The sequence below is a fragment of the Ammodytes marinus genome (genome assembly GCF_949987685.1).
Source record: "Ammodytes marinus genome assembly, chromosome: 16".
Lineage (NCBI taxonomy): Eukaryota > Metazoa > Chordata > Actinopteri > Uranoscopiformes > Ammodytidae > Ammodytes > Ammodytes marinus.
The window spans coordinates 1,234,848-1,252,367 of record NC_137220.1 but is presented as its reverse complement, the minus strand read 5'-3'; the positions used below and the strand labels follow the sequence as shown (position 1 = coordinate 1,252,367).

General features: G+C 40.8%; 1 protein-coding gene across 1 annotated transcript; it reads left to right on the top strand.

Moving 5' to 3' along the window:
* Positions 1-3,478: 3,478 nt before the first annotated feature.
* Positions 3,479-17,520, top strand: LOC307262767 (uncharacterized protein). Its single transcript, XM_080043739.1, has 9 exons — positions 3,479-3,971; positions 5,815-5,943; positions 8,310-8,392; positions 8,811-8,970; positions 9,399-9,554; positions 9,992-10,099; positions 10,525-10,739; positions 11,135-15,546; positions 16,391-17,520. The coding sequence occupies exons 1-9, from the start codon at positions 3,771-3,773 to the stop codon at positions 16,480-16,482; spliced, it is 5,556 nt and encodes a 1,851-aa protein (XP_079899865.1). The 5' UTR covers positions 3,479-3,770; the 3' UTR covers positions 16,483-17,520.

Below are 17,520 nucleotides of genomic sequence, written 5' to 3'. Positions count from 1 at the left end.
TTTGTAGAAAATAATCATAATATCCATAAATACGTTTAATTTAGTGCATAATAGCTGATTTTTTTTTTTAGAATTATTAATATTTTCCTTAGAAAGGGTCTCATATATGTCCATATTTCTCCATACTTTGGACCAAGGCCTTGTCAACGCCATTTTGGAAGTGTCATAGTTGGAATGTCATCAGGTGCATTGTTTAAAATTTAGAATTGTTCTTGTCCTTGAAGGCCACTGTAGCTTCTGTTATTATTCGAAAGGGGTGGGGTTACCCAGGGAGCGTTGCATTCTAGAACTTTCTCGAACTTACTTGATGATGTCATATTACACACTGCACCTTTAAGTTCCAGGCTCCTTTCAACAATGCAATATTGGAAGAAAATGTAGCCAAGTGCTATGCAAAAAAAAGTTAAACATTTTAATATTGATTTTAATATTTCAGGAGTTTTTCATGAACCGAAAAAAAATGTTTATTAGTTTTATGATTATTTAATAAAACTAAGATTTAGTTTGAAAACCTGACGTGTCTTTCTTTGTTTTCTTTTTTTAATTATTATTTTTCTTTTTTAACATATTTTTTCGTGGCATTTTCAATTCTTTATTCAGACAAGAGATGAAATGTGTCAGAGAGGGGAATGACATGCAGAGAACGACCCGGGCTGGATTCTAACCCGGGTCTGCTGTGAAGAGGACAGACAGACAGACAGACAGACAGACAGACAGACAGACAGACAGACAGACAGACAGACAGACAGACAGACAGACAGACAGACAGACAGACAGAGAGGGGAATGACATGCAGAGAACGACCCGGGCTGGATTCTAACCCGGGTCTGCTGTGAAGAGGACTGACAGACAGACAGACAGACAGACAGACAGACAGACAGACAGACAGACAGACAGACAGACAGACAGAGAGAGAGGGGAATGACATGCAGAGAACGACCCGGGCTGGATTCCAACCCGGGTCTGCTGTGAAGAGGACAGACTCTATAATTTTGCCTTTCTGAATTTACAAGCGTTGTGAACTTTAAGCTGAAATACTCCGCAGGGGAAGGGCTGGACTCCTGCCAAAACCTGTTTCTAAATATCCTGATTTAAAGGTTAGTGGAGATTACACCTGAGCTCCTTCAAGTCCTGACACATCACTGATCGGACACACACACCTGACACACACACACACACACACACACACACACACACACACACACCTGACACACACACACACACACACCTGACAGACACACACACACACACCTGGCACACATACACACACACACACCTGAGGGGCCGGGGGAGTTTATACAGTAGGTAAAGGGTTAGATATACAGTAGACAGACAGACAGAGACACACACACACACACACACACACACACACACACACACAGGTGACGGATAGATTACATTTCAGCAGACAATAACACTTTAAAGGTGTAGTCAGTGATTCTGAAGCTAGTAACATGCACGTTTACAGAGCCGGCTGGGCTGTTTATACACACCAACACACAGTACAGACAGGTAGCGGATCATGAGGAGATATTCACACAGTACAGACAGGTAGTGGATCATGAGGAGATATTCACACAGTACAGACAGGTAGTGGATCATGAGGAGATATTCACACAGTACAGACAGGTAGTGGATCATGAGGAGATATTCACACAGTACAGACAGGTAGTGGATCATGAGGAGATATTCACACAGTACAGACAGGTAGTGGATCATGAGGAGATATTCACACAGTACAGACAGGTAGTGGATCATGAGGAGATATTCACACAGTACAGACAGGTAGTGGATCATGAGGAGATATTCACACAGTACAGACAGGTAGTGGATCATGAGGAGATATTCACACAGTACAGACAGGTAGTGGATCATGAGGAGATATTCACACAGTACAGACAGGTAGCGGATCATGAGGAGATATTCACACAGTACAGACAGGTAGTGGATCATGAGGAGATATTCACACAGTACAGACAGGTAGTGGATCATGAGGAGATATTCACACAGTACAGACAGGTAGTGGATCATGAGGAGATATTCACTGATCAGGACAAAAAGTTATTTTGTCAACAAGCGTTCTCCAGAATCACTGACTGCACCTTTAAATGAGTTTGAGGTGTAAATGAACCAGTTCTTATTTTTTTTTGAGAGAGTTTTTCAGACAGTTTTAACACTGTTTAAAGAACGAGTCAGCGATTCTGGGGAATTTTTGTTGAAATCAGTGAATATCTCCTCATGATCGGCAACTTGCATGTAGTGTGTGTGTACTGAAAAGAAAAATCTGGTGCTACTGTAATACACAGCTGTAAACGGGCATGTTCCTAGCTACAGTGGGCCCCCATTGTTTACATACCCATTTACAGAGCCTAGGCTGTGTATTAACACTGGACAGATAGCAGATCATGAGGAGATTTTAATTGATTTTGTCCACAAACGTTCTCCAGAATCTCCGACTCCTTTAAATGAGTTTGACGTGGAAATGAAAGTCATAGTTTTTTATTCAAAAGGTTCCAGAATGTTTAAAGTTTGAATCAACATTTTGACCGACTTGGTTTTGTCTGTTTTCACTATGACAGATAATTAGTTGTCACACATTCTTAGTTTTTTTCTGTGTTTGTGTTTCACCTCATGCAGTTGCAAAGTTTTTCATTTTTCATTTAACTTTTATTTATCCTCGAGAGACCAATTGAGGGGTGAACCTCATTTACAATGACGTCGAGTTCAAACCAAATTCAAAGGAAAAACAACAATACATAAACAATATTCAATCCAAATACATCAAACACACAACAACAGGTGAAGAGAGAAAAACAATTGAAACATTTACACAGTGGTGAAGAGTGGCAGCAATTAAAATGAAATGGGTGAAAGTACATTATAGTCTAATTAAAACAGTTACAGGTAGAGTTAGGCAGATTTAAGATAGTTTGTTTAAATTGGTTAAAGGATATGAAGGTATTTAGTTTAATTTGTTGCTGTAAGTTGTTCCAGGAGTCGGGGGCACTGAAGCTAAAAGCTGTCTTTCCCAGCTCAGACCGGGCTTGTGGGACATAAAGCATAAGTAAAATCAAAGAATCACAAATCAAACACAGTATTTGCCTCCACTGAAAAATCTGCAACTTTCATTTTATTTAGCTCTAACCACTACACCACGAAGCAGCCCCTGAAAGTTTAACTTGTGAATGAAGTTTTCCAAGATATTCAAATGTTTTGAGATGTACCTGCATATCAGTCTTACAGCGGCTCCTGATCTCTCATTGGCTAAACTGACACAACCTGTTTTGAATATTACAATGTAAAGGTTAGTGGGGATTACGAAGGAGCTTATACAAGTCCTGACACATCACTGATCGGACACACACACACCTGACACACACCTGAGGGGCCGGGGGAGTTTAGACGGCAGGAAGAGGGTTTGATAGACAGTAGATAGAGAGAGAGACAGACCGAGAGATAGATAGATAGAAGAATAGATAGATAGATAGATAGATAGATAGATAGATAGATAGATAGATAGATAGATAGATAGATAGATAGATAGATAGATAGATAGATAGATAGATAGATAGATAGATAGATAGATAGATAGATAGATAGATAGATAGATAGATAGACAGACAGATGGATGGATAGATAGATAACACTTAACATCAGTAGAAAATGATGCTTAAAATGTGCAGTGCATGTAAATTGGGATAGATAAATCAGTGCTATCCAGATGAAGGAATATACTGTATAGATACAACAATAAGTGAGATAAGTTTAAGATGACCCAGTGGCAGCTACACCGAGAGAACATGGCTTCCCAGGCGGGTTTAGGGTACCGGGTTCAGAATGGACCATCGGTACTTTACAGCTCAGCGACTCACGCTGACGGGGAACCAGACGGCGGCCGAAGCTTCTGCCTGTCCAGAGAGAGAGACACAATGCAGCAGCTTAACCAGAGGCTGGCCTGGTACCTGCAACAGGTAGGAGACACATATGAAGACTTTTCTCTATGGTAGGAGATGGATGGAAAGGAAAATGGATAATGGATAATGCATTTTTTTTTAAATTGAAACACATGAAAACGTTTCTCAATGATGAAGAGAAATAAACTTTGTGTGTGAAACTGTATAACACTCCTTAATGATTTTTTTTAATTGAAAAAGAAGATGCTTAACAAATATAAAAGCGAATCATGTATGGCACTATATTTTTTGTTGTGTCTGACGGACCTATGAAAAAAAATAAAATCATAATGTAAAAAGTGACAGGTAGGAGATACATATGAAAACTTTTCTCAATGATGAAGCAAAAAAAGGCACAAAAACATTAAACCGAGATTTATAAGTAATGAAAGAGAAGATAAAAATTATGGATTTTTTTGTGAATGATTTTGTATAACACTATAAAGATTTTAAAAGAATATTGAAAAATAAGTTGATTAACAAATTAGAAGGGAAGCATGTATATGTGGATATGAATGTGGATATGTCTTGTGTCATAACTTCAAATGTAATACCAATCATTACAAATATTATTATAAAAATAAATAAATAAATAAATATCCTAAGGGATCTACGAAGAAAAATTAAAATTAAATTAAAATTAAAATAATCCTAATGTAAAAAGTGTAGGTGCAATCAGAACATGCTTCAACCTTTTTCAGTATTGAGTATAGACAATTTTCATGTATAAATTAAGATGGCACCTATGTTTTGTGAGTTTGTAACTTTTTATGTTGTGTACCTATGTAATCAAAACAAACTACTCTTGACTACGAAACAAAATTCCCATTGATGCTTGAGGTTGCAGATTTCTTTGGGAGTATTGCATGAACTGAAAAAGTGCTGAATTTGTTTTATGATTTCTTGATTTATTTATTTACATCTATTTTATACTTTAAAATTTTCAAAATTAAAAAAAATCTACGTTTAGGAATTGTAATTAAGGAAAACTATTCGCTCTTATTGTTTAATGAGATTTAGATTTCATAATGGGGTTTTGCTTAGACTGAGTTCAGCCTCACTGAGATAAAGAAATTAAACTTTATTTTAAGTCAAAAAGAGTTCTGTGTAATGAACGATGTAATCTGTTACTAATGAAAGAACAATGCAGATTTAGTATTTAGAGATTAACTTCTGAAACTGTTGTTTTAGTAGATTTGCAGAGCAAGTGTATGAATCTTTTAAAATATTTTCCTCTATAAAGCACTCATGTTCAGGTTTCCAAAATCAAATAATAAATCAGATAGAGAATTAAACCCCCCCGCCCCCCCAAAAAAGGAAAGGGCCCTCGAAAGTGTCCTCAATACAATTGCCAGACGGTGAAAGTTCACTGGACCAAAGAAGGTAAAGCTCCTAAGAAGATACAATATGGTACAAGGTCACTGAGACCTCACAATATGGAAGGTCACAGTAACCTTTGACCTTTGACCTCCAAACTCTATTCAGTTCATCTTTGAGTCAGAGTGAGAGAGAGAGAGAGAGGGAGAGACAGAGAGAGAGAGAGAGACGAGAGAGAGAGAGAGAGAGAGAGAGAGAGAGAGAGAGAGAGAGAGAGAGAGAGACATTAGTGCAAAGTTTGAAGAAAATCCCTCAAAGCGTTCTGGAGATATTGCGTTCACAAGAATGACCCAGACTGACCACCTGAAAACAATGCATCCAGGCTTCAGCTATCACTGGCACAGAGGCAATAAAAAGGCTTATAAAATATGTTTTAAACTGTTAATTTAATGATGCATTTGCCAAATGTATCAAATGGGAATCAATCAGATAAACTGAGCTGATAATTGATGAATTCTTCCTCTCCTCTGATTGGTCGATGTAGGTGCAGTTTCTGGAGGCGGCCAATGAGAAGCTGGAGTTTCAGATCCAGGAAGTGTTGGACGAGAAGTTTCCCAAAGATCTGACAGAACTCGACGGAAACCTGTCGACGTCATCGATGCTGCAGGAACAGGTGAAGTTAGTTCAGCTATAAGTCAAGTTATTTGTAGTGCTCAAGAGTGGTTAAGTGTGTGTGTGTGTGTGTGTGTGTGTGTGTGTGTGTGTGTGTGTGTGTGTGTGTGTGTATGTGTGTAGCAGCAGTCGTTGGCAATGCAATTCTTAAGTCCCAGGCTCCTCACAACGATGCAATATAAAAGAGAGAAAACACACAAGTGAAGAGAGCAACACCTGAGACACAACAGTAGAGCAAGGACACAGTGCAGATAGAAGTGTAACAGTCATGGGCAGTTTGCAAAGTCACGCTGAAAAAGTAGCTTCAATGGTTAAAGGTGCAGTGTGTAATATGACATCATCAAGAAAGTTCTACAAAGTTCTAGAATGCAACGCTCCCTGGGTAACACCAACCCTTTCGAATAATAACAGAAGCTACAGTGGCCTTCAAGGACAAGAACAATTCTACATTTTAAACAATGCACCTGAGGACATTCCAACTATGACACTTTCAAGATGGCGGCACTAGGCCTTGGTCCAAAATATGCAGAAATATGGACATATATGAGACCCTTTCTAAGGGAAAAATAAATAATTGAAAAAAAAATGTTCAGCTATTATGCACTAAATTAAACGTACTTATGGATATTATAATTACTTTCTACAAAATCTGCTAGGAAATAAAACCCAAAATTCTACACACTGCAGCTTTAAACATCGCTGGAGACAATATTCTGAGAAAGAATAACAAGATTATCCTAAACAAAGAAATGAAGCAAATGCCTGATGACTAACAGTACGTCCCTTTAAATCCTTGAGGCCAAAACAGGTTCGATAAAAACAACAACAGACAGATATAGTCCCGGACAGTTCTACATGCAAAGTACAGGTGTGTGTGTGTGTGTGTGCGTGTTTGTGTGTGCGTGTGTGTGTTTAAAAAGACTTGTGAGGAAGTCGTGCATATCTGTAAAAGGTCGGGCAGGTTGAGTCAAGTGTTCGTGACATTTGAAATGTTTTCTATTCAAATGTCAAAGATCAAACTTCAACTTCAACATTTCCTCGAACAACAGAAGAAGTTTTTTTTATCTTATGACACAAGAGCTGCGATTAGTCTGACATGCATGAGACTGGGCTGACATTTACAACCTAGTATTTCATGATCAGACACCGAGATCATAAAGATGATAACTCACATTCATAAACTATGGCTTTAAGACAAGACACTGCAGGAAAAAACATAAATTTTTTTCAAGCAATGCTCAATTTTTTGTCTTTTGGTTTTGCTTATATAACATGTCTTCTTTCATACTCGTATAAATCAAAGGTCCTAAATATACATTTAGGTGTTTATTTGACTATAGCTTGTCCCTTTGCATCTGTATAATTTATCCTATACAACTATCTTTAACGGACATTATCTCAACATTAGTTTTTATTTCAATACTATCTATCTAACTATCTATCTCAACTTTTAAAGAACTTTCATCAACTAAACTTTCCATAATCATTCGTAGCACTATTCTGAAGGTTATAACAGGGGGATTTGTTCATATATATTTATATATAGTGGACGACCAAGAAGAAGTATTACAGAATAAATAACTAAATACATCTTCACCTCATCACTTGATATTGTGGAAAGACTTGAGGCAGTGGTGGATAATTCCATATAGGTAACTAGCTCATTGTCCTTGAAGGCCACCGTAGCTTCTGTAAATTCTTCCCCAAAGGGAAGGGGTTAGCAAGGGAGCGTTGACATCTAAAATCTCACCACTATACGACGCCAAAATACTATAGATATTACACACGGCACCTTTCAGTAAGTCAAGCTCATTGTTTTATTTCAAGACCTGAATCTGACTTGAGTCCAATCCACAACTCTAACAGCTACTACTGTTATTACTGCTATAGTACAAGAAAAACTCCCAAGAAGTGGTACCACAGACTAATTAAACTTTCCAAATAAATTCTCTCTCTCTCTCTCTCTCTGTCTCTCTCTCTCTCTTTCTCTCTCTCTCTCTTTCTCTCTCTCTGTCTCTCTCTTTCTCTCTCTCTCTCTCTGTCTCTCTCTTTCTCTCTCTCTCTCTCTGTCTCTCTCTTTCTCTCTCTCTCTCTTTCTCTCTCTCTGTCTCTCTCTTTCTCTCTCTCTGTCTCTCTCTCTCTCTCTCTGTCTCTCTCTCTCTTTCTCTCTCTGTCTCTCTCTCTCTCTCTTTCTCTCTCTCTCTGTCTCTCTCTTTCTCTCTCTCTCTCTCTCTCTCTGTCTCTCTCTTTCTCTCTCTCTGTCTCTCTCTGTCTCTCTCTCTCTCTCTCTCTCTCTCTCTCTCTCTCTCTCTCTCTCTCTCTCTCTGTCTCTCTCTCTCTCTCTCTCTGTCTCTCTCTCTCTCATAGATCGGTTCATATCTAACGGACCAGGCTCAGCTGAAGCTCCATCTGCTCAATACAGAACTCACCGTCTGCGACTTCAGGCTCAGGTATTTACACACACCTTTTAGGGCGCACTCACACTAGACAAAGGTCCATGTCCCTTGGCCCTGTTGCCCCCTAAAGTCTAGTGTGTTCTCCCAGTGCTCCTGCTCTGTACACACAATAACACACACACACACACACACACACACACACACACACACACACACACACACACACACACACACACACACACACACACACACACACACACACACACACACACACACACACACACACACACACACACACACACACACACACACACACACACACACACACACACACACACACACACACACACACACAGTCTAGTGTGTTTTCAACCTGCTCATAACAAATTGCTCCTAGTTGGAATTGATAAAGTTTTTTTAATTGAATCAAATTTGATTTGTGTATCCCATCATCTCCCGGCTGTGTGAACAGGTGTGAAAAAGAAATTGAGCGTCGCGAGTGTGTGGAAGCGGAGATGAACAAACTGAGGATGAAAGAGGAGGAGCTTCACGTGCACAGACTTCCAGAGCTGCACGGTTTACTGAACGACCAAACACAAGAACTGATGCAGCTGCAGATGCAACACCAACAGGTAAACAGTTAATCTCACCTGACAAACTGCTTCTCACAGGTGCATCTCAAAAAGTTAGAATATCAAGAGCGCTCATGGTGTAGTGGTTAGACCCCCCTCCCTCCATAGAGTCTCAGTCCTCTTCACAGCAGGCCTGGGTTGTTCTCTGCATGTCAAATCCCTCTTTACTCCATTACGTTTATATCTCTCTAAACAGTCTAATAAAGCAAATAATTCCCAAGGAAAAAAAAAAAAAAAAAAAAAAAAAAGTAAGACAATAATTTAAAAGTAATTTTTCCCCCGAATTTAAAGTAGCTAAAGGGAACTTTGTGTTGTTGTTGATTGTAGCGCCCCCTTTGGACTAAAGCGGTCATGTTATTACGACCCCAGATGCAGAGCAGATTTTTTTAGATGCAGCTGTACTTCACGTTTGCTCTCCACCTGTCCAGAATGTACAGGTTTTCCGATGCCAGGATTCAGGGGCTCCTGCAGTGCAGATGTTAACCGCTGAGCCGTCACACCTGATCCAGCAGCTGGACAACCTGCGACTGACGAGTGTGGCGCTGATCGACCAAAACACGGATCAATGCTGGTTCAACAACCCGGTAGGCATGCTCTTATTTTGAAATAGAAAACAAAACATGAGTGAATATGATCCAAAACAATTCATTTAGGCCATGTAACACGGGAACACGGGTATTCTGGTAACTGCATCTTTTTCTGTGTTTTTGGCCATTTGTCCACACGCAATCATCTCAACCGGAGCTTTTTGAAACCTCTGCCCAAAGTGGAGATTTTGGACAGTTAACCCAAACAGCCTGCAGGGCTCACCTCCCAAATGAACCAACCTTATTATTTGATACTTTGACATTGCTAAACACGACTATCCAACATTGTAACATAATTTATCAGTCAGAAAAGATGGAGAAGCATAATACGTCCTCTTTAAGTCAATGAGCGAGTATGTATTTTTTAAAATGTTCTGTAACCACAGTTCTAAAGTTCTGTGTATGAACAATTTTCAACTATTATGAACGATCAGGTGACCATGGGCCATCCAGCAGAATCAGAAGTTGCCCAGGCCGAGTTGGAGCATCTGAGGAGAACAACATTCAGTCTGGAACAGGAGCTGACACAACTGCAGGATCAGGTAAGATAAAACCACAAGACTTGATTTATAATAACATTTAATAAAGTTTTTCCCTCCAGTAGCCTTCTTTCAAGCACCTTCACCTCTGGTCCATTTATTGAGAACCCCCGAGACAGTGATTGGGGAAACAGTGATGATTTTTTACTATTTAAGACCCGTTTTTTAAAGAATCCAGTAAATGTTGTGTTTACGTATTTAAATACAGACCCTGATCTTTGGTCTGGTATCTGACATGGACAAAAAGACTTACATGTCTGTCTGTCTTGTTTCTCTGTCTGTCTGTCTGTTTCTCTGTCTGTCTGTCTGTCTGTCTCACACTGTCCATCCGTCCGTCCGCCTGTCTGCCTGCCTGTCTGTCTGTCTGCCTGTCTGCCTGTCTGTCTGTCTGTCTGTCTGTCTGTCTGTCTGTCTGTCTGTCTGAGCAGAACATGATGTTGGAAGCCGCTGGTCTTGATCAGAACGAGTCCTTTGTCGTGGAGCTTGCGGTTCTAGAGCAGAGAGCAGACGGTTTGTGCACAGACCTGGACTCACTGTTCCAGGCTTCAGAACATCAGGTAGCAGAACATCAGAACCTGCTGGACATCAAGAGCCGACTGCAGACTCAGATACAAGACTACATTAGGCTGCTGGATGGACAGGGGTGAGAGCCAAGTCAAGTCAAGTCAGATTTATTTATATAGCACAATTAAAAACAGTTGAGCAAAGTGCTGAACAGAAAATACAAAAGAAACAATGCAAAACAACAAATAACAAAAAGGCCCAAGCAAAAAAAAAAGAAAAAGCGCTTAATTTGCGTTAAAGGCCAATGCAAAAAAGTGAGTCTTCAGCAATGTTTTAAACTGGTCAATAGACTGGGCAGTTCTCTGACTCAGGGGAAGACTGTGCAAACTACAGAAGTCCTATAATAATATAGAATCATACATTTTTTGATAATGTTTCTGAACCCATAACAGAGATGTTTTTGTTGTGGTCTCATTTTTCTACATAATTTCAGCTGTTCTTGTTGTTATGTTTCATCTGTCCTGTTGTTCACAGGGTCTCAAGTCTTCATTCAAGCTCCTGGACTAATGTCACATCATTCTGCGGTACATCCAGCCCCTCTGCCTTCAGGAGAAATCTCAGAGCGATGGATGTTCAGAGAATCCCAAGAAGCCAGATTTGCAGTTTTGGACACACGCTGGTAGACCTCCCGCTATCCAAACCAGTGAACACATTGCAGTCAAACTGGGTTCGCAGCCAAACACATTACTCCCCACGATCATCGATTAACAGTGTCAATCTGAACGGCTCATTCGCCAACAGATTTGGATCTCTTCCTGAAAAGACAGAAAGGGAATCCATGAGAATTAGCAGAGTGATCAAAAGGCCATGCAGCCCGACGGTAGATAAAGTCCATGACGAAGATCGTGCTCTGCAGAACTCATTGATTGTTGATACTAATATTTGTTTAGACAAAGAAACTTCCAAACCGGAGATGAAAACAGCACACAGATTCAGCATGCTGGTTCCCAAATCACACCCTGTAAGGATCGCTGCTATTCAGGCAAAACCAGACACTTTTACTTCGACAGAAACTACCACATACGCTGAAAAAACTGAGACGGAAATCACAACAACCATTCTTTGTGCAGAAGCAGAAGTAAAGCAAGGATCACATTTTGAAACACATACGACCACAACATACCCCATCAAACAAACTGCTTCAGAGGCAAACAAAGAGACAAAAACTTTAATAACTCAAATGAATTCCTCTGAGGGCTCCATCCAAACTGAGAACCGGGATCTTACACAGGTTGTGTCAGAAACTGTTGAATACGTAGAAGAAGTTTCTGTAACGACATCTGTTGTCTCTGAATCTGAGACTCAAGCTAATGTCTCTTGTGAAATAACTTCACCTTACCTCAGATTGAATCAGAGTACAGCATTGTCTGATGCATCCAATAGCCAACTAAACAAAGTCATGGATGGTGCAGATACAGGATCATGCACTGCAATGTCTTCAAGCAGTAGCCCAGGCAGCAATGACAACTTTGAGAGTAAAACGATAGAAAAAATCAGCACATTGGTTCTTGACACACAGTCTAAAAACCTTAAAACGAACATCACTAAAACCATTCCTTGTGCAGAACCGGAAGTAAAGCAAGGATCACATTTTGAAACACATACGACCACAACATACCCCATCAAACAAACTGCTTCAGAGGCAAACAAAGAGACAAAAACTGTGATTTCAGCTCAAATAAATTCCTCTGAGGGCTCCATCCAAACTGAGAACCGGGATCTTACACAGGTTGTGTCAGAAACTGTTGTAGACAAAGTTGTTGTTACAGGATCTGTTGTCACTGAAACTCAAATTCTTAAATCCGAGGAGACTAAGGGTAAGGTCCCTCATGAGTTGCCCAAGATGCATGACAAGGACACAGAGCAACAAGAAATAAAGGTAGAAGACAAGGTTGTAGTAGTACAAAAAGTAACTTCACCTTACCTCAGATTATATCAGAGTTCGGCCTTGTCCGATGCATCAAATGGCCAACTAAACAAAGTCATGGATGGTGCAGATACAGGATCATGCACTGCAACGTCTTCAAGCAGTAGCCCAGGCAGCAATGACAACTTTGAGAGTAAAACAATAGAAAAAATCAGCACATTGGTTCTTGACACACAGTCTAAAAACCTTAAAACGAACATCACTAAAACCATTCCTTGTGCAGAACCGGAAGTAAAGCAAGGATCACACACGACCACAACTGACCCCAGCAAAGGAGCCGCTTCAGAGGTAAAGAAAGATATAGAAATTTCAGCTCAAATGAATTCTTCTGAGGGCTCCATCCAAACTGAGAACCGGGATAATGCACGGGTGGTGTCTTTGAGTTTGGACAAATCAGAAGAATCCGTCAAATACGTAGAAGAAGTTGTTGTTGCAGGATCTGTTGTCTCTGAATCTCAAATTCTTAAATCCGAGGAAACTAAGAGTAAGATCCCTCACGAGTTGCCCAAGTTGGATGACAAGGACATAGAACAACAAGAAATTAAGGGAGGAGACAAGGTTGTTGTAGTACAAAAAGTAACTTCACCTTACCTCAGATTATATCAGAGTTCGGCCTTGTCTGATGCATCGAATAGCCAACCAAACAAAGTCATGGATGGTGCAGATACAGGATCATGCACTGCAATGTCTTCATGCAGTGGCCCAGACAGCAGTAAAAACCTTGAGAGTAAAACTGCAAGAACTGAAATTTTGAAGATCGTAGAATTAGAAGAGAACGAGGGGAAAGTAGTGAATAGTTTTCATGATGCCAATGACAAAGATGTAAACCCTACTCAGTCGGACAAGGAGATGGTTAATGTAGAAGGCCAACAAGGATTATTGAGCATCACAGAGTCAAAAATGGCTGAAAGTCTAAAAGAGCCAGTCAAGAGTCGAGAAATATGTCCAAACCCATATAAGACAGAGGTGTCGATGAGCGTGACCGATCAAGAGTGTGTAGATAGTCCTGATACAAGTCCAAATGACACACACACATCTCTTGGTCCAAATGGTGAAAAGCAAGAAGATGAAGATGAGGAAGTACGTTTGATTCTAACTAAAGCAAATTTATATGTGAAACCAACAACAGAAGAAGGTCGGTCCCCGTCATTAAGCAGATTTCAAGCTTTGTCAGAAAAGGGCACACATGGGAAAGTCAGCATTTCAGTGAAAGATGAAAATAATGAAGAAAGTAATGGTATAACAAAACCTACTGGATCAACCAATCAAGCCACTAGCCTTCAGCTGAGCAGCAGTCTGGGAGGTTTGAAGTTCGGAGGTCCAGAAACTGTTGGCATTGCAGACAACAAGTATGTGCAGAATGTAGGACATGGCTCAGAAGACCAGAAAGAGAACCCCAGTATGAATAGTGAGGTGATGGGACAGAAAAAAAGTGAGTGGCTGGTTGGCAACGTTTCAGGTAACAGTGAAAAGGTCTTTGTTAAATCTGATAGCTCTGGTAGTGTCCCTGCAAATGAAGAAACTACCATTTGTGGTGCGGATACAAATTCAGGAGGTATAGTTTCAAGGAAAAGTGATTTGGCTAGTGGTATGGCCGCTAGTTTTGGCGGCACAGCTGTTAGTTCATCAGGTACAGTAAGAGGTGATGCAGAAGCTGCCATTAAAGCAGAAGTACAGGGAAGAATCCAGCATGGCAATGGAAAGTCGACGATTTATGGCAGCAAAGAAAGCCTCTCTAGGGCTGCGCTCCCCGGCCAACCAGAAACAGGGAAGTTCAGCAGTAGAGGAGGTAAGGACTGGATGGTCTATGGTGCTGGTCTCAGACTTGGTTACAACTTACCCAGCGAGGGAAAAGAAGAAGAAGGACCATCAGAGGCCACCAACTCTGCAATGGGAACACGAGAAACACGATTTGGCCGCAGAGGGAGTGGAGAATGGATGGTTTATGGAGGCAGTATTGGAAGTAGGACAAGTTCATCAAGCCCATCAGTGGCTCCTGCATTTAGCGTGCCAGATTTGCAAAGGGTTGGAGGAAGAGAAGAGTGGAAAGTTGACAGTTGCAATCTTCAACGTGCTAGCAGTCTTAGTGGTGGTGAAAGCTTAACCAACTCATACAGCAGAGAAAACCGGACGATGGTTACAAGCCCACCAGAGAGACGGCGGTGTGACAGCAAAGGGAGCGGAGACTTGAGAGTGTACGGTGGAGGGGCTGGACGTATGAGCAGCTGGGCCGGCAGCTGTAGCTTACCCAACGCAGACAGTGACGAAATCCCATCAGTGGCTGTGCAGCTAGAAACAAACCCCCCAGGAAGCCGGAAGCTAGGCAGTCTAGGCAGTGGGGAGTGGAGGGTTTATGCTGGAAGTACTGGAAGTGTGACTAGTGTTGGTAGTGTTGGTAGTGTTGGCAGCACAGACAGAGTCAGTGTTGTTGAAAAATATAATCAACTCATCAGTCCGCCGAGTAGCCACGTAAGTAGTGGACTTAGGTACGGTAGTGCTGGTAGTGCAGGCAGGCTCAGCACAGGGAGTTTTGTGAAGCGCAGTGGCAGTGTAGGCAGCGCTGGTAGGGTAAGTGGCGCGGGTAGTGGCAGCCACCCGGGCAGCTCATCTGGCAGCCACAGAAGTAACAGCTCAGGGAGATTTGCCATGACAGGAGGGAATCGAATCAGCAGCCCAGGGAGCGGGTCTAAACTCAGCCGCGCAGCAAGCAGTGAAGTGATAAGCAGTCGGACTGGAGGAAGGGTAGCTGGCTCATCTGGGTCAGGCAGGAGCAACGTGACGGGCGGGAGGGTCATCAGCAGCAGCATCCGGCAAATCAGAAACCCTGGCAGCGGTGTGGGAGGCAGCAAGGAGAGAATCAGTGTCTGTAAAATGGCGGCGCTGTCCATATCTGCCGCTGCCGGGAGGGAGAGGAGCCAAGGGAAACAAGGACAACAACAAAAACAAAAACAGGACCCAAGTGAGAAAAACTACTTTATACATTCACCACAAACACAATATATTCAAGTTACCCTATTTTTGCTCCTACAATAAAGTAAAAAATAATAAGCCTACTGTACATTATATTGTCCTAATAAATATAAAATATTGCCTAGTTAATTAAAACTGAAATGTAAAACGTGATTGAATGATAATTAAATATAATTAAGCCATCAAAATGACCAATGCTTATCTTCATGATAATATAATAATAATATACACTTTATTTATACAGCGCTTTTCAAAATACAGTTACAAAGTGCTAAAAAGATAAAAATCTGAAAAAGCTCTACCGTAAAAGTGGGGTTTGAGGAAAGACTTAAACGTAGAGCTATACGGGCTGAATAGAAAAGGATCTTTCCCCTTTTGTTGACAGTCTGAAAAGACCAAAAGTCTGCTGCCTATCTGATGGTGACCTCTAGTGGGCATGTCAAATGTGACTGTTTTTGGAATCAACTTGAAAACAACTTGTTGTAAATAGTAGAAAAATAATATGAATCATGAAAAAATTGTAGAAAATAAATATTGTTTTTATTACAGTATGTAAATGGTAAATGAACTTGACCTATATAGCGCTTTTTAGTCGATTTTCTCAGCCCCAAAGCGCTTTACATTTCTTACCACATTCACCCATTCATACACACACTCATACACCGATGGCAGTAGCTGACATGCAAGGTGCTCTCTGAACCATCGGAAGCAATTTGGGGTTCAGTGTCTCTTTGCCCAGGGACACTTGGACATGTGGCGGGGAGACGGGGGATCCAACCTCCGACCCTGCACTCCAGAGTGTAAAAATAAAGAATGATATCCTTCCCTTGCAGAAACCTCCCCTCTCCTGCAGCGCTGGCTGAGCACCGGTGTGGGCGTTACCTGTGACGATCCTGATGACTCGGACGACGACATGCGTCCCTGATTGGATAACTGGGGGTGGAATGGCGTGACATCATACCCTAAGCTTAGGCTGAACACACCTACACAACTTCACAGGCACAAGAGGACAAAACTAGACCCTTCTTGTCTTTGAGTTGTTTCACCTTTAACAACACATTGTGTTCATTATATTAACATCTTCTTCTTTTTTTTAAAGATTATTTTTTGGCATTTTCAAGCTTTATTAGATAGTACAGAGTTGAAATAGGGAGACAGAGGGAGATAGGGGGGATGACCTGCAGTAAAGGTCCACGGGTTGGATTTGAACCTGTGACCACTGCAACGAAGGCCGGAGTCGATATGGTACGCGCTCTATCCACTACGCCACCAGAGCGCCCCAACATCTGCCTTTAATATAATAACTTAATCAAACTAAGTGAAACTAACAGATACATGTACTTAAATGCTGTTAAGTAAATGCACTGAGTTACGTTCACTGCCAGAGAGACCTGCCTCTTCGTAGCATTCTCCCTCCTGATTGGTTTAAAGGGTTTTGGGTTACCAGAAAAATTGTCCCCTGTGCTTACTCCAGAGAATAGTGACCGAGAAACATGTGTTTTGCAGTGCGGTATTGCTCATAAGTGATTGCTGTATGAAGTAGAGGGTTGTAACACGCACATTAACAAAAATATATCGCTTAGTTCTGCTTTAAGGGCCAATTATAGAAGCTTTGAGGTGGAAATTGCTTCTTTTTTTAAATACATCTTAAAGAGATTTGGCTCAATCTTTCTTCTGCTACTTATGATGTCAACATATTATATTTTTAACTTTTAAGTTTCTGTTTTTTTTATGTGGTTTATTACAGTTTTGGTTTGTCTACAGTGAGATATTGAAATATATTATCAGCCCTTAAGTATTCGGTACGGTTTGACTGGTTTTTACTCTTCATAACAAAAAAAACTACTTAACTTTTATGTATTTGTTCTTCTAGGTTTTCGTGGGTTTTTCTCTTTCCAGTGTCTGTCTCAAACACCTGATCTAATTTGTTTTCATGCAATATTTAAAAATAAAGGTGTATAAC